Genomic DNA, 15679 nt, shown 5'->3' on the forward strand with positions numbered 1-15679 from the left:
GAACCCTCTGCTATAATTTATTTTTATTTATTTTATTTAAAAATTCTTCTATACCGTCGTAAAGTTGGAAAACCATCACAACGCTTTACAGAAAGGCATGATAAAGAAAATTATAAGTGGTATAGATTACAAATTGAACATGTGCCATCATAGTACGGTAACATATTTTAGTACGATAAACTATGTGTTTAAGTTAAGCCTATATGTTGGTTAATAAACTGTTAAGCGGTTCAAATCTAACATTAATATGCATTTGTAGGTTAAAAATAGCAACTGCTTGCTTGGTGCGTCCTTATCTCTCAACTGTTTTTCTCCTTCTCTTTGACTTTATAAAAAGCGTGTTTAAAGAGCCAGGTTTTGAAAATTTTCAAATTTCTCTGCAGCCTTATTTCGAGTGGCATGGTGTTCCATAGCACAGGACCACAAACTAATCCACGATGACAAAGCCGACTGGCTTAACACAGCACTGCGCGTACATGTCCCGCACAGAAACCTGAGATCTACTAACAAGGCTCTACTAACTGTCCCCTCGGTTAAATCAGCACGCCTCACTCAAGTAAGGGAAAGAGCACTGTCACTGGCTGGACCTGTGCTATGGAACACCATGCCACTCGAAATAAGAGAGATAAGGACGCATCAAGCAAGCAGTTGCTATTTTAACCTACAAATGCATATTAATGTTAGATTTGAACCGCTTAACAGTTTATTAACCAACATATAGGCTTAACTTAAACACATAGTTTATCGTACTAAAATATGTTACCGTACTATGATGACACATGTTCAATTTGTAATCTATACCACTTATAATTTTCTTTATCATGCCTTTCTGTAAACCGTTGTGATGGTTTTCCAACTTTACGACGGTATAGAAGAATTTTTAAATAAAATAAATAAAAATAAATTATAGCAGAGGGCTCTATTCTCCAATTGCCCTCTACTGTATGGGGGTATGTGTGTGTTTCCCTCATGGCAAGCACAACAAGTTGTGCGCCACAGCCACAGGACTGATCTAGGATTGCATTCCTAGTCAAACCCTAAGGGAAGTAGACATCAGGAGGGTAGTGTCAGGAGTCTTCTCCTTCCTCAGAAGAGGAATATGTCTTTCGACCCCTTTTGTGTCACAAATCCCCATTGTGGAGAAGCCCCTTGGGCTCTGTGCCTGGCAGGTTTATCGTTGAACCGGAGCCTTAATTCTTTAAATCGGTGCATCTCCTTGCAGGCCAGGGGATGGCAGCGGCGGTCATCTGACCATTTTTGCTGGAACCCCTTCGTTCATTACCGTGGTGGCCTTTCCCATCTGAGGGTGGCTGCCAGTGGCAGATTGGTCGCTTCTGAACCTGAGAGATCAGTAAGTGTGTCTCAACTTTCAACTGGAAAGTTGACAGGTTTTTCGGGATCAGGAGGCCCCGATTCACATTGCTTTCCTGTCACTTCAGGAAGGGGGGATTTGACTGGGTTCCAGGGCAACTCTTATGGGTTCCCCTTTGGATGTCTGGTTGTCCACCCTTGCAAGGGGTGTCCCTCATTCTCTGTTTCCTAGAGAAGCAATGTCACTGCTTCTGACTGGCAGTCGCTCTCTGTTCCTCATGGGATCCGAGAGCTGGTCAAGCGTAATGCTCTCCTTAGGTCGTCCTAAAGCACAGCAGGTCTATTTCACAAGGAAGCCTTTCCAGAGTAGTTCCCCAATGAAGATCAGGGGTTTCTCCCATCCAGGAGTCACCTTTGGAACCTGCTGAGATGTTTTTTGATAAGGATTGCCAGTGATTCTCACCTGCGGAATCCTACCCCAGTGAGGAGGGTTCTAAACCTTCTAATAGGCGAGTATGCCTTTCAGCCTATCGCCATATCCATGGCTGAGGGAGTTGGGGGAAGAGGGACCCCACAACAGAGGTGCTTCTCTTTGGTTGCAATGGCTTGTAAGCTATTCTTCCCTATTTTAGGGATAACCCTGCCTGCGGACAGGGGAGTCCTGGTTCATGCAATGATTGTTCCATTTACTGGACTGCATGCTTTCTTGGGGGAAATATATGCTATCATGGCTAAGGTATTAATACCTAAGCCAGGTTCGGGGCAATCTGTTCCGAGATCGCCCTTGCCCTGCCCTGTACCCTTGGAGTTTCCAGGTCGGTGAAGAAATCCTGTTCGACAGGGGTGGCACCCCAGCTTCCTGTTTCTTAGTGGAATGTTTCTGGATTTCTTCCCTGTGGAATTCACTCTCAGTTTCAGCTGTTCTAAGCAGGCTGAGGGTTCTATCTCGGTGGGTAACTCCCTACTGGAATTGGTAGTGAGTTATTCGCTTGGGATTGAGTTATACAACCTAGCGACTTGTGCTTACCCTGGCAGTTCAGTGGTCTGCTCCTTGTGTTCTTCGCTCCTTCCAACTTCCAGTTGGAGTTTTTTGTTTTGTTGTTTTGGTTTTTTTTTGGGGGGGGGGGGGGAGAAGCTAAGGCATTCATGGTATATCTTAGTGTATACCTGCAGGGAAATATATGTCACTTTTTCCCTATAGTTTTCACCAATTTCTGGCTAATACTGCCTTTAGCATTTCTCTCATCACTAGGTTGACCAAAGTGACTTCCTGCTCACCTGAACTATCCTATAGACAGGATGGATAGCCCTGTCCTTGACAGGGTGAATTGTGGGTGAGCTTCAGGCCTAACGTATCTCCCTGCTCAGGGGTTTGGACTAGCAATCCCATTCAGGGATTGCCTTTCATCCCCTGAAACTCTTGATGCTGTCTTGCTGGTCAGCTATGTCTGGTGCTTTGGCACGTAGGATCTGTCACAACCCTGCCATTGTAGCTAATTACTAGGGATGTGCAGAGCAAAATTTTATGTTCATATTTTTTATGTCCGAAAGGGGGTCCCACTTGCGGCCAATATGGACATAAAAAAAATCCAATGAGTTGGGTATATGTACATATGTGCAAAAAAAAAAATTAAACCCCCTCACCCTCCTTAATCCCCCCCCCAGACTTACCACAACTCCCTGGTGATCGAGCGAGGAGTGAGGACGTCATTTCTGCAATCCTTGGCGAGAAGCATGTGACGTCGGGGGCACGTCGAGTGACGCGGCGTCACGTGATTCCCGGCTCGTTCGCGCCTGACGGCTCGTTCGGCCCAAAAAGAACTTTTGGCCAGCTTGGGGGGGCCTCCTGACCCCCCCAAGCTGGCCAAAAGTTCTTTTTGGGCCGAACGAGCCGTCCGGCGCGAACGAGCCGGGAATCACGTGGCGCCGCGTCACTCAGACGCGACGTCACGTGATTCCCGGCAAGTTCGCGCCGGACGGCTCGTTCGGCCCAAAAAGAACTTTTGGCCAGCTTGGGGGGGCCTCCTGACCCCCTCAAGCTGGCCAAAAGTTCTTTTTGGGCCGAACGAGCCGTCCGGCGCGAACTTGCCGGGAATCACGTGACGTCGGCGTCACGTGATTCCCGGCTTGTTCGCGCTGAACGAGCCGTCCGGCGCGAACTTGCCGGGAATCATGTGACGTCGCGTCTGAGTGACGCGGCGCCACGTGATTCCCGGCTCGTTCGCGCCGGACGGCTCGTTCGGCCCAAAAAGAACTTTTGGCCAGCTTGAGGGGGTCAGGAGGCCCCCCCAAGCTGGCCAAAAGTTCTTTTTGGGCCGAACGAGCCGTCCGGCGCGAACGAGCCGGGAATCACGTGACGCCGGCGTCACTCGACGTGCCGCCGACGTCACATGCTTCTCGCCAAGGATTGCAGAAATGGCGTCCTCACTCCTCGCTCCATCACCAGGGAGTTGTGGTAAGTCGGGGGGGGGGGATTAAGGAGGGTGAGGGGGTTTATATTTTTATTTTGGCTCAACAATCGCGATTTCCCACATATCGAACATATCTATGTTCGATATGTGGGAAATCCGATCGTTTATGTCGAATCAATTTTTTAAGTAAAAAAAAAATATGAGTTGCGTTTTACTAATGCGGTCAATCCGAATGCACACCCCTACTAATTACTCTTCCAAGTGTTGCTTGGTTTTCTGCCCATTATGCCTATTAGCCAAACATAGGCACACTTCTGCAGAGAAACTCTGTCCTTTGGATGTCAGTGGAACGCAGTTTCTTTCTGGGGAATTCTTGAGCACCAGTTGGTTTTTCGGTTGTCTTGTAACACTGAAGAAAACTGTGCAGTTTTTGTCCAATAATTCTTCTCTTGTTTACATCTCTAGACTTTTTCCTGTATCCAGGAGGTTCTAGACCTACTGTCATTGTTAGGGTTTACGGATCCAAAACCCTGCTTGTAATGTTTTCCGTGATGTAGATTATGTTTATTGTTGGCACTCGCATCACTCCCCTGTCTTAGGCACCTCTGCTACTCATCGAGGTTTTATGTCTCATCTTTTTTATGGTTTTCTCTTGTAGAACCCAACTCTTTTCCCACCTAGTCCCCTTTGTGGGTAGGCTGCCTCACAGGCAAAAGGGAAAGAGATGGTGCTTTCAGCATGGTATGGTTTTCTGATTTGTCCTGCTCGGTCAGCTTATAACTTGGGATTCACCCATGTGTGAGGACTGTCATCCTGCTTGTCCTTAGAGAAAGCAGATTTGCTTACCTGTAATAGGTGTTCTCTGAGGACAGCAAGATGTTAGTTCTCACGAAACCCACCTGCCTCCCCTGGGAGTTGGTTTCTCCATGTATTAGCTATATTATGGACTGAGGGACTTGCCTAGGGGGCAGAGTGAAGACTATAGCTGCACATGCTCAGTAGGGCATGTTTAAAATCTCTAGATTCTTTGAAATCAAAATTCCATGCCAGGCTCTATCTGATGATGTCACCCATGTGGGAGGACTAACATCCTGTTGTACTCGGAGAAGACCTGTTACAGGTAAGCAGCTCTGCTTTATATGGTTGTTTACTTTTATGTATGTAATCACACACAATTTTACTCCTGATATAACAAGGAGTTTAGCACATAGAAATGTGCACCCAAATATGACAAAAAAATGTGTGGACAGATTACCACGCCTCCATGCAAATCCCATCTTAATCAAGTCATTAACTAATACTCCCCAATACAGAAAAGTGCATAGGCTTAACCAATGTTTTCTTAGCATTGGATATTTAACTCCTGAGACAGAGGAGGAGAAAAGTTAATTCATGTTTCTGGGGCTAGTGTTAGTCTATGAGGCTGAACTTGTAGTTGGTGGTTCCAGAATCCTGTCTCAGGATTTATGCACAGAAAATATATTTTCAGATAAACATGCTTTTCTTTTTAAGTCCTCATGCATCAGCATTAGCTTATGGAATTGGAAGTTGCTTTCTTTTTAGCATGAGCAAAAAAAAAAATGTGGTGCTGAAGTCCAGTAAACAGTTTTTACTTATATCTTATTACGAGTCCTCTATTTAACTTTGCAACTGCAGCACCCACTGCTAAAGAGAAGCAGATTTCTGTGGGCAAGCTTATGTAAAGTAGAGGAGTTTCCGGGGGGACCTGAGGAGTGCCTGCAAAATTCTGCTACTTTTGAAGGGTCTGCACTGTTATTTGCACATATAAAGTTCTTAGACAAATTGTCCAGGCATAAAACACTACTGCACTACTGCAAATAATGCCCAGAACTATTTATGAAATGCCCTTTTCTTTTCCTCCCTCAGAGCCTGTTCCAGATTCTCCAAATCTCGTAAACATCTAAAATAAAAACCGGATATGGAGACAAAAATCAGATCTTCCATGGGTGAAGCTTTCAATTCTGGTCTGCATCAACATTTTGCAGTAATGCTGAAGAGACTATGGCTGTCACTGAAGGGAACACAACCACTGCTGCGTGTGATTTCCAACATCAAGGCCCAAGATAAAACTAAACAAGGAGGGAACTTTTCATGAAAAAGTAAAATAAAGCACCTGGGTCATTTTATGCTTTTTTTTTTTAAGATGCCAAATTTGTAAAAACTAAATCTTTTAATTGTCCTTATTGTGTTGACAAAAGCTCTGCTCGCTGCGGTCCTGAATAGCTGCTCTGCTTTCATATAGGGCCAAGAAATAACTCAAATTGCATTTTACTTGAAGCTTCATAAATTGGGAAGAAAGTGCACCATACACAGCTCTGCCAGCAGACACAAAAAATTCCCTTCTAAAGTTCAGGTGTCAGGCAAGGGAGGGGGAAAAATGCTTTTATCCAATGGGCTTTAATTTTCCATTAGGTTGGTTTCAATTTATATGTAAATATTTGCATTTTCTTGCCTGTTCTATGCCAGCTCGCAGACAGCTTCAAAAGACCTTGCCAGCTTGAGGTTCTAAAGGAGTTCATGCTGAAGGAGTTTACAAATGGTGGCCAGGGGCTTACCAAAACAAAAGACACCAAGCGAGAGAATATGAGAGGAATCATATCACGAGAAAACCAATATTGTGCATCAAGGTCAAACTTCAATGGCTTAGTCAGAACACTCCTTTCATCTCTGCTCCTTCACCATCTAACCCCCAAGAGAATACAAAATGGGCGAACTGTTCTGCATCTGAAGGGACAGTAGCTCATTATCATATTTATTCACTGTCCCTGGCAAAAATCATTCATCTAGAACAGTGCTTTTTGATAGGGCTTTACTATGTGTGTCGCATTCTCACCATTTCTTGGGCACAATAGGGCTCAGCTGCTGGTGTGCCCAAAATCTCCAAACTACTACTACTGCTCTCACCATAGTCTTTCCAAAATGTCACTTGAAATAGATACTGAGAGTTGGCCACTGTAAATACAAAGCACAAATGGGGTATGGTCTCAATAGGCAATCTGAAAAAGTGGATATTACAAGATTTTGCTGGTGCATTATTAATGAAAGACTTGACTGGCCTCATCAGTGCATGTTGTTCAGCAATGTTCATATCTGCTTCCTTTGATCAGAGCTTTGAGTTCTATAGCTAAGAGCCTGTTTTACTTTTCAGTACTCTATGACTGTCTGGAGCGAGGGCAGGCATTCTAGCAAAACCATAAAAAAATAAACTTACCGTAGCCGGCCATATCCCTGCAGCACAGAAGACAAAAGTTTGAGTTACCTATCTGACCTATCTGATGGGGCCCAGAGTGGGGTCAGCAGTGCTGCGGGATGATCATAATCGAGCCCGGGAAGGGGAGGGAAGATGCTGGCCTGCATCCTTGCTAAGCAAAAAGGTGGTCCTGAGAGGATCATCTCAGCAGATATGAAACTCCAGGACTCAGGTCTGGCAAGGGTGCCCAGAGGCTAGAGTGGTCCAATGCTATCTGGAGGGACAAAATGACTAGATGGGGAAACACATAAGACTTAGAGATACAGTTCCTGTTCATTGCTTGTAAATGGATGGTGCTATACACTTTTGAAAAACTATAAATATATCTATTTTTTTTTAATTGTATAAAGGCATGATCTCAAATTTTAGTGTACTTTTTACAAGAAGAAATTTGGATTTTTTGTAGCAACTCATTTTCAAGCAGAATCAAAGATGCTTGTAGTGAGAGAAATTTCAATTTTGTAATTATATTATGATTGGATAAACAAAGATTCCGTAAAGAGATTGAACAGGGACATAGAGTCAATGGTAGAAATGGGTTTTTGAACACAGACATTTTGGACTCTTAAGGACTTGCCACTGACTACTATTCTATATTGTTAATAATCCGTTGTTAATAATCTTTGGGACTAGCAGTGGAATCCAAGTGGATATCAAGTCAAGGGTCAGAGTTCTCTGACTAGATACCGGATACTACAACAGATCAGAGAACAACCCTGAGACAAATGTGTTTGCTTCATGTATTTGGTGGTTAAAGACAGATCCGTATGCCATTATTCATATATAATAGCAAGCCTTCACAGGTTAACCTCACAAAACTCTGTAAATAAAACCTTAAAATAAGAACTGTGATTTTAAAAGAAAGATTTCTTTCCAATTTTTTTCCTGTAAAATATGATTAAAGGTCTAGGCATTCAACTTTTATTATATTTTTCAAGATATAATCTCATTACTGGGCTTCTTGATAAAACACTCTGGGGCAGTAATGTTCGGGCTATTTAGTAGACATTGAACCTGCTAATTAATGCCATCTGTTGAAAATAATAACCTTAAGCAAATAAACAAATTTAGCCAATCTCATTTCTAATGAGGCCAGGAACAATATCAGGAGAGCATGCACAGCCAAAGAAGGAGACCTACTACAGCAGGCTCAATGGCTCATGAGATCAAAGGTCACCAAGGATAGCATCATTGAGTCATCTTTTGTTGATGGTGCAAGGGGGCTCTGATGTCACTTCTGGCTGGAAAGTGAAGGCTACTATTAGTTGCAGTCCCACAGAGATAGGGAGGCAGCTAAAAGAGATGGCAGCACACAATAGCCACTGACAAGATGGAACCAAGCAGTACCGGCTCTAGAAAACGAGGGATAGGAGGAAGTGCTCAGATAGCTCAGAGCCATCCCTCTGAGGGCAAGTTTACTATCTGGCTTCTTAGTACCTTGACTGCTATGACAGAAATGGAAGTGCAGAAATCTTTTGAGATGGCATCTGGTATCAGGTCACATCCACTTGCATGCTGAACCCCTAATCTCTATCGGCTAAATTTTAAATCCCCTGCGCGCGTGGAAAATGGGGGTTATGGACATGGCGGGGCCTTGCGCGCGTAACTCCCATTACGCGCAGAAGTGCCAGGTCCATGAAAAGGGGCGGGAAGGGGCGGGGCTGGAGGCGGCCAGTACAGCGGCTATTTGCTGCTGTACCGGGGAAGGGAATCCAGGCGCGCTAGTTGATACTGCTCCATTGGAGCAGTAAGCAATGAACTAAGAAAAAAATAAAGGTAGGAGAAAGGGTTTAGGGTGTGAGGAGGAGAGGGGAAAGGGAAGGGAGGGTAGGAAGTTCCCTACCAGTCTGCTCCTTAATTGGAGCGGACTGGGAGGGAACTGGGGAAGGCTGCGGTGTGTCGCCGCGTGAAACTTGCACGAACCTACCCTCTTGCACACACACGTTATAAAATCAGCATGGCCATGTGTGCGTGCCAGGAAGCGTGCGCACATGGACACGCGCGCGCACGTACTAAAATCTACTCCTATTAGTGTTGTGGAGAGGCATAATTTTTCTTTTGGTTCATTTCGTAGTTTACCTCTATTCATTTCATTAGTTTCAAATAAAAAAAAATGTTTATTCATTTCGTTCTTTTCCAATGGGGAAACACTGCATGGCAGTTTCTAATCAAATCGAATGAAACATGGGTAGACAACTTCAGAAGGAAGAAGAGAACTCCAAGGCACCAAGACTGGCTGCAGGATTGGCAGTAAGGTCTATGTGATGAATAGATCTGATGAACTAACTCTATTAACAAGCCCATTCCTGTTAACTTATTACAAAGCAACTAAAAATTGTACAGTTGTTGCTTCTTTCATTTATTTATTTGATTTATATTCCGCTTTTTCAGGCACTTCAAAGCAGCTTACATTCAGGGACTGTAAGTATTTCCTTGTCCACAGAGGGCTCACAGGCTAAGTTTGTACCTGAGGAAATGGAGGGTGAAGTGACTTGCCCAAGGTCACAAGGAGTGGCAGTGGGATTTGATCCTGGTTTTCCTGGTTCATAGCCTGCTGCTCTAATCTTAGGCTACTCCTCCGCTCCTAAATAACATTAAAAAACATTTTTTTCCCTAAGTGTTGCATGGACAATGCTGGCAATTCTTGCAAAATGCATAATGTGAGAGGCAGACTTAGAAATGGAAGTGGCTGTCCTGTTTTTTGAACCTGCCCCTACTTAACAATCCTACAGTCATCTGTTGTAAGAAGAAGTACCAGCATTTATGATTCTATTGATGCTTCTTTATTTTACTTTGACTAACTGCTTGCTAGGAATGTGCAGGAGAAAAAAATGAGTTTTCGGTTCGTTTTCAAGACATTTTTTTCCCCCACAAATTTTGGTTCATGGATTGTTTGATTCGTTTTCATTTGTGAGACAAAACATGAAACAATGAACCCTCCCCCCACCCCCAAAAAAAGCCAAAAACGAAAACAAGGCCTTGCCTCTTTCCCACCCACCTGAAAAAAATGTTGGGGCTGGGATCCCCCAGCCCCCACTTACCTGGTCCAATGTAGATCCGACTGCTTTGGCCTAGGCCCGGGCCGAAGCATTGGCCTTGTGTAGGTCGATGAAGCAGTAGGTAACCACGACCTCGGCCTACCTAAGGCTGAGCCTTCGGCCTGACCCAAGACTAGGTCCTGATGCCTGGGCCTTGGCCTAGGCCTAGCCCAGGGCCTGGACCCAGGTCTGATGTTGCGAACCTGCCAGGAGGCCAGGTCCTGATACCGGGCCTCAGCCCAGAGCCAGGCTCGACGTCATGACCCAACCTGGAGGCTAGGTCCCTACGCTGGGGCATAGGCCTGGACCGAGGGCGATGCCTCAGCCAGGAGGCCAGGTCCCGATGCCTGGACCTTGGCCCAGGATCAGGCTCAGGCCTTGGAGCCTCTCCTTCATCCTCTTCATTCTTTGGCACTTGCAAGCCAAATGATGCCGTCTGCTGGGGTCACATCAGAGTTAACTCCAGTGTATTCACCCCCCACCGGATGGTGCCATTTTGATGAATGGCAATCATTAATTTACTCCCAGTGCATGGCGTCATTTGGCTTGCAAGTGCCAAAGAACAAAGAGGACAAAGAAAAGGCTTCGAGGCCTGGGCCTGACCCTGGGGCAAGGCCCAGGCATGGGGACCCGGCCTCCTCAATGAGGCCCCGGTGTCAGCCTAGGTCTGGGCCTAAGCCCTGGCAGAGGGACCTGGCCTCTGGGTTGTGTCGTGGTGTCAGGTCCAGGTTGAGGCCTGGCATCAGGATCCAACCTCCAGGTCAGGTTGCAGCATTGGGCCTGGGTCCAGACCTCAAGCTAGGCCTAGGCCCCGGCATTGAGACCCGGCCTTCATTGGTTACCTGACAGATGAGGTTAAGTTTTTGTTTTTTTTGTTTAATTTTTGGGGGTCTCACTGGGGCCCCGGTGTCAGCCTGTGTCTCTACCGAGACCCCAGCATTGAGCTCAGGCCTAGGCTGCTGCCCCTGCTTTGGGCCTCGGCCTATGTGCTAGGCAAGGCCCTGGCTTTGGGCCTAGGCCAAAATGTCAGCGTTGCACTTGGGCATAGGCCACAGCCCCTGCTTTGGGCCTCATCTATGCCCTAGGTGATGCCCCAGCTTCAGGCCTAGACCTGGGCCCGAATCATTAGTTTAAAAGAAAACAAACAAATAAGATTTGTTTTATTCTGGGGGCCCCCGATTCATTTCAGCCCCCCCCCCCCCCCGAATAAAACGAATTAGCCTTATTCATTGTGTTTTGTAGTTTTGTTTTAAATGAATGCACCTTCCTACTACTTTCAGGAAAACCAACATCAAAACAAACCAATCCTGAAACTTGTCTAGGGTTGCCAGAGAGTGGTAGCTGGCCAGCCTGGCTGATTTCTATTAAGGGAGCATGGCAGCTGGTAGAATCTTAAAATTGGCAATGCAATTGCGGACAATGCACCACAACCACCTGTCTCCCTAGCACTTTTTGCACACCTCCTCTTCCTTCACTGCCCTCTACCTCTCCTGTCCTAGCCGCTCATCTCAACTGTGTGGAGAGTTAGCCTTGGACTTACTGTAGTCAGAAAAAATAGCTGCAGAGAAGGAACACAATAACCTATCTCCCATCTCCATTAGGCTTTCTGTACGAAAAAGAAAGTTGTGCTAGAGGAAAAGGAAGGCAGGATTACAGTCTCCACATTCCATGACTGCAGTTATTGTTTCTGGTAACAACACATCCTAGGGAAGCTTCCCAAATCAGGTGAACTGAATAGGAAGTACAGAGGGCCAGCCCTAGGGGCATGTGACCTATACCCCTACTCGGGATTGCCGCTGTGCTCAAGGGGTGCCTACCCTGTCCAGCCAACTTTCTCTGTCTGACAAGACATGGCTAAGTGTTGTTTCAGGGTGGGGGAAGGGCCAGATAGAGAAGGTATCCTACAAACATATCAGCGAGAAAGAGCCCACTTCTTCAGGCTCGCGGCCCCATATTTTCAGTCTGCAGAAAGCCCAGTTTTAGAAGGAAGTCTTTTAGGACAGTACTGAAGAAAGAAAGGTCTATGGCCAGACTCGTGCAATTGTAGGACTTGCTGGGCTCAGAAGCTGAGCAGCACTCCTGGAAGGATGATGAGGTAAGTGTGATGGGTGTCTCTGGCAAAAACATCACTGTGGCCAGCTCATAGATGTACAAGTGTGCTCTCGTCATCGATACGTTTTCCTGCTCCTGCTATACTATGGAAATGCGGCAAAGCCATGGGAGCCTCCCCAGAACTACAACTTCCCATCAAGGACCCTTGCACGTTTCCCCCTCCCCCTCCACTAGACTGCCATACAGGGTGACACTTGGGCTATGGATGGCCCTGGAAATAAAGGAAAGGTGGAGGGAGATATGCAGCCGGTTGTGTAAGTGTGCAAAGTGGGGGCGGGGATGGGGTTGTGGTTCGGACTGGGAGGTGTGGGGTTGGCAGGATCTTTTTGGGAGGCTAAATTGGCAGCCCTTAACTTGACATGCAAAAATTTCTGTCTCTGATCCATCTAATCAGAAACCATCACCTTCCCTATAGCCCTTCCCTCTTTGGTGTCTGCAATAAAGCTAGAGTAGCAACATAAACAGCACTTACATACGGGCCAATACAGTACAGTGCGCTCAGGCGGAAAGTAAAATGTGCAGCCAAGCCGCACATTTTACTTTCAGAAATTAGCGCCTAGCCAAAGGTAGGCGCTAATTTCTCCGGACACCGGGAAAATGCACAGAAAAGCAGTAAAAACTGCTTTTCTGTGCACCCTCCGACTTAATATCATGGCAATATTAAGTTGGAGGTCCCAAAAGTTAAAAAAAGTAAAAAAAATAGAAAAATAAATTGAAATAGGCCCGCGACTCGAAAACCGGGCGCTCAATTTTGCCGGCGTCTGGTTTCCGAACCCGTGGCTGTCAGCGGGCTCGAGAACCGACGCCAGCAAAATTGAGCCTCTTTTTACCGCCGGCCCTAATTAAAATAAATTAAAATACTGAATCGCGCGCACAGGAGAGTGGCCCGTGCGCGCGTTTTTACTGTATCGGCCCGACAGTCTGTTCTACCATGCGCTTCTTGAGCTACAGAATGAGATTATACAAGCATTCATGGACAGACATATACAGTACAATGCACAGTACCTAATTACTGACCCTTAACCCTCCGAGCTATTCCAGAGATCAGGCACAGCTCTGTAACCCTGTCAAACCGAGTATCTTGTACAGTTCTTTGGCTGTTGGTGCTCACTCAGAACCACTCACAAATGCAACTCATTGCTCCGAAAAAGAACAGGTTGCAGAGATAAAGCACTCAGTGTTCATGCTAACCATCTGCTCTTGGTAAGGGTTATGCCTTGAAGAGAAGTGTTGAAAGGGGAACGCCCTGCCTCTGCTGGCTAATATCACAAACAAGTAGTGGGCGAGGCAGAGTTCACAAGCCTGGCTTTTCCAGGGGTGCCTTAGCTTGCTGTACTTCGTGTTTACAAGCAGCAAGAGACCTCAGACAGAAACTTCACATGCAAAATCATCTTTCTTAAAACAATATAGTCAAGAGATTCAGGGTGTGTTCTCTCTGCAAGTGGAAATCAAGTTAGCAAAACCGAGATCTTTTGTTTTCATCGGGTTATTCTGTGGCTTACAGCTCCTATTTACAATGTTTAGTGCTGAGCAACAGAAGTTGCAATGGGAATGAACTGATGAGGCTTATCTAGTGATGTCATAGCCTGGTTGTAGTGGAACTGGTATAATGTCACAGACAACAGTGTTTCTTCCCGAATACAATACAGGTCATGATTTATAATTACAGGATGCTTGTGTTATTTGGCGTTGGCACTGTACCGCCTGACACATTCAGATCATGTTCCAACTGTCATAAAAAAACATGACCCATCATGGGGCAGGGGATTTTAAGGACCAGTGATCCTGGGACTGGTCTGGTGGTTCAGTGGCATTACAGTGTGCTGCCATGCAGTGGCTCTCGGTTTAATGCTTTGATCGTGTTTTCTGCGCCTGGGGTCAGCCAGAGATGGGATTCTGCAGAAACAGGCATTCACCGTCCTGGGAGAGGGAGAATAGGTCAAAGAAGGGCCAAACCCCCTCCCCGCAAAAAAACCTTAAATTCTTTGATTCAAGGAGGCTTAAATGTTTGTCATCTAGAAGTGGTCTAGAAAGGGAGGAATGTAGTAATGATCAGTTCATTTCTAGTTCATAATGCTTGGCCTGATCATCAGCACCACAGCAGTTCTTGGTAGGGGAGAACGGGCTGAGCACCTCTGTGTGTGCCAGGAGCGATGGGGGAGAGAGAAGAAAGAGTCAGACTAGGGTTGTCAACCACCCCCTCAAACCCCTCCAAGTAGTCAGTTCAAACATTTAAAAAATGGGGTTGGCTTGTGGGTCTACTCTCCTCCCACCCCCCACCCTGGTTATTTATTTATTTTATTTAAGAGTTTTTATATACCGTCATTAAGTTATTCACCATCATAACGGTTTACAATAGGGCACCTATATAAAAAAAATATGGGTCATACATTACATAGGTGGTGCCATTAGTATTCGGTAACAAAAAAGGCGTTTATTTGGGGGATTGAGTGTTTCATAGCAATGTGTCCTGAAGGTTGCCTACAGTTAAAAGAGGTTGAACTAATTCAGTAAGGAGCATTAAATTAGGCATTCGGTGCTTTATGCCGCATATGCTTGCTTAATTGCCTGCATCAATTTTCTTTCTTGAAGGCTTGTATGAAGAGCCAGGTTTTGAGCTGTGTTTTGAAAAATGTATGACTGCTCTGGAGTGTAAGGTGAAGGGGCATGGAGTTCCATAATATGGGACCGGCTAGAGACAAGGCTCGCTCCCTCACTTGGGTAAAACTAACAGCAATGGCCCCTCCCCTCCTCTCCATTCTCTCTTGCCCCCACCCCTTACCCTCCCACCTACCCAGTACCCGTCAGAATCTCTGACGGCAACACTGGTAGCTTATGCTTCCAGCACTGCCGTTAGGCTGGGATTTCGTACGATGCCAGGGCTAGAAAGGACTCTGCAAAGGTACAGGCTGGGTGGGAGGATAAGGGCTGGGGTGAGAGGGAGAGGAAAGAAGGGGAGAGGGCATTGCTGTCAGATTTGCCTAACCAGGGAGGGGGTGGAGGGATTATGGATAGACACCTGGGGTTTTTTGGGGGGTTTTTATTGACTACTTGGAAGGGTTGAGAAGGTGGGGGAGCTCAGCCTAACAGGACCCATTTGCATGATTTTGGGGAGGGGATCTGTGATTCAGGCTTCTAGGTTCACTTGGGACTTTTTTTTTTTTTTTTAACAGTATAGGCACTTATCCAGTCACATGAGCTTGATTACTTTGAACCTAACTGGTGATATTCGGAGCTAGCCAGGATATCCAGGTAAAGATAGCTGGATAAATTTAATGGCAATTTTCAGCAGGACATTTAATGGTTTTAAAATTCTTATATTCCATTAACGTTAGCAGGATAAGTTAGTCATTTCAGGTGATTTTGAATACTGGTCGCATTGTGTCTATGGTAATTTTTTTTTTATTTAACTCAGGCCCTATGTCCCTCGCTCTCAGTTAATGTTCTCTTAGTCTATCATATTCCTCCTTGCACTCTCTCATGCTTCCCTTTTCTTCTGTGACATACACATGTTAATTGATAATTTTGCTGGAATA

General features: G+C 45.7%; 2 protein-coding genes across 4 annotated transcripts in view; one reads left to right on the forward strand and one right to left on the reverse strand.

The window, feature by feature from the left end:
- Positions 1–7922, forward strand: part of VSIR (V-set immunoregulatory receptor) — a 111939-nt gene extending 104017 nt beyond the window's left edge. For both annotated transcript variants that reach the window (XM_029608941.1, XM_029608943.1), the window contains one exon: positions 5610–7922. Coding sequence is in view for 1 of the 2 variants with exons in the window: in XM_029608943.1 (XP_029464803.1) it covers positions 5610–5647 (38 nt within the window). In the remaining variant the exon portion in view is untranslated. The remainder of the gene's footprint in view (positions 1–5609) is intronic.
- The window catches only part of CDH23 (cadherin related 23), a 1814588-nt gene that overhangs the window by 314532 nt on the left and 1484377 nt on the right, over positions 1–15679 (reverse strand). The window lies entirely within an intron of this gene.

This window comes from Rhinatrema bivittatum, chromosome 7 (assembly GCF_901001135.1).
Source record: "Rhinatrema bivittatum chromosome 7, aRhiBiv1.1, whole genome shotgun sequence".
Classification (NCBI taxonomy): domain Eukaryota; kingdom Metazoa; phylum Chordata; class Amphibia; order Gymnophiona; family Rhinatrematidae; genus Rhinatrema; species Rhinatrema bivittatum.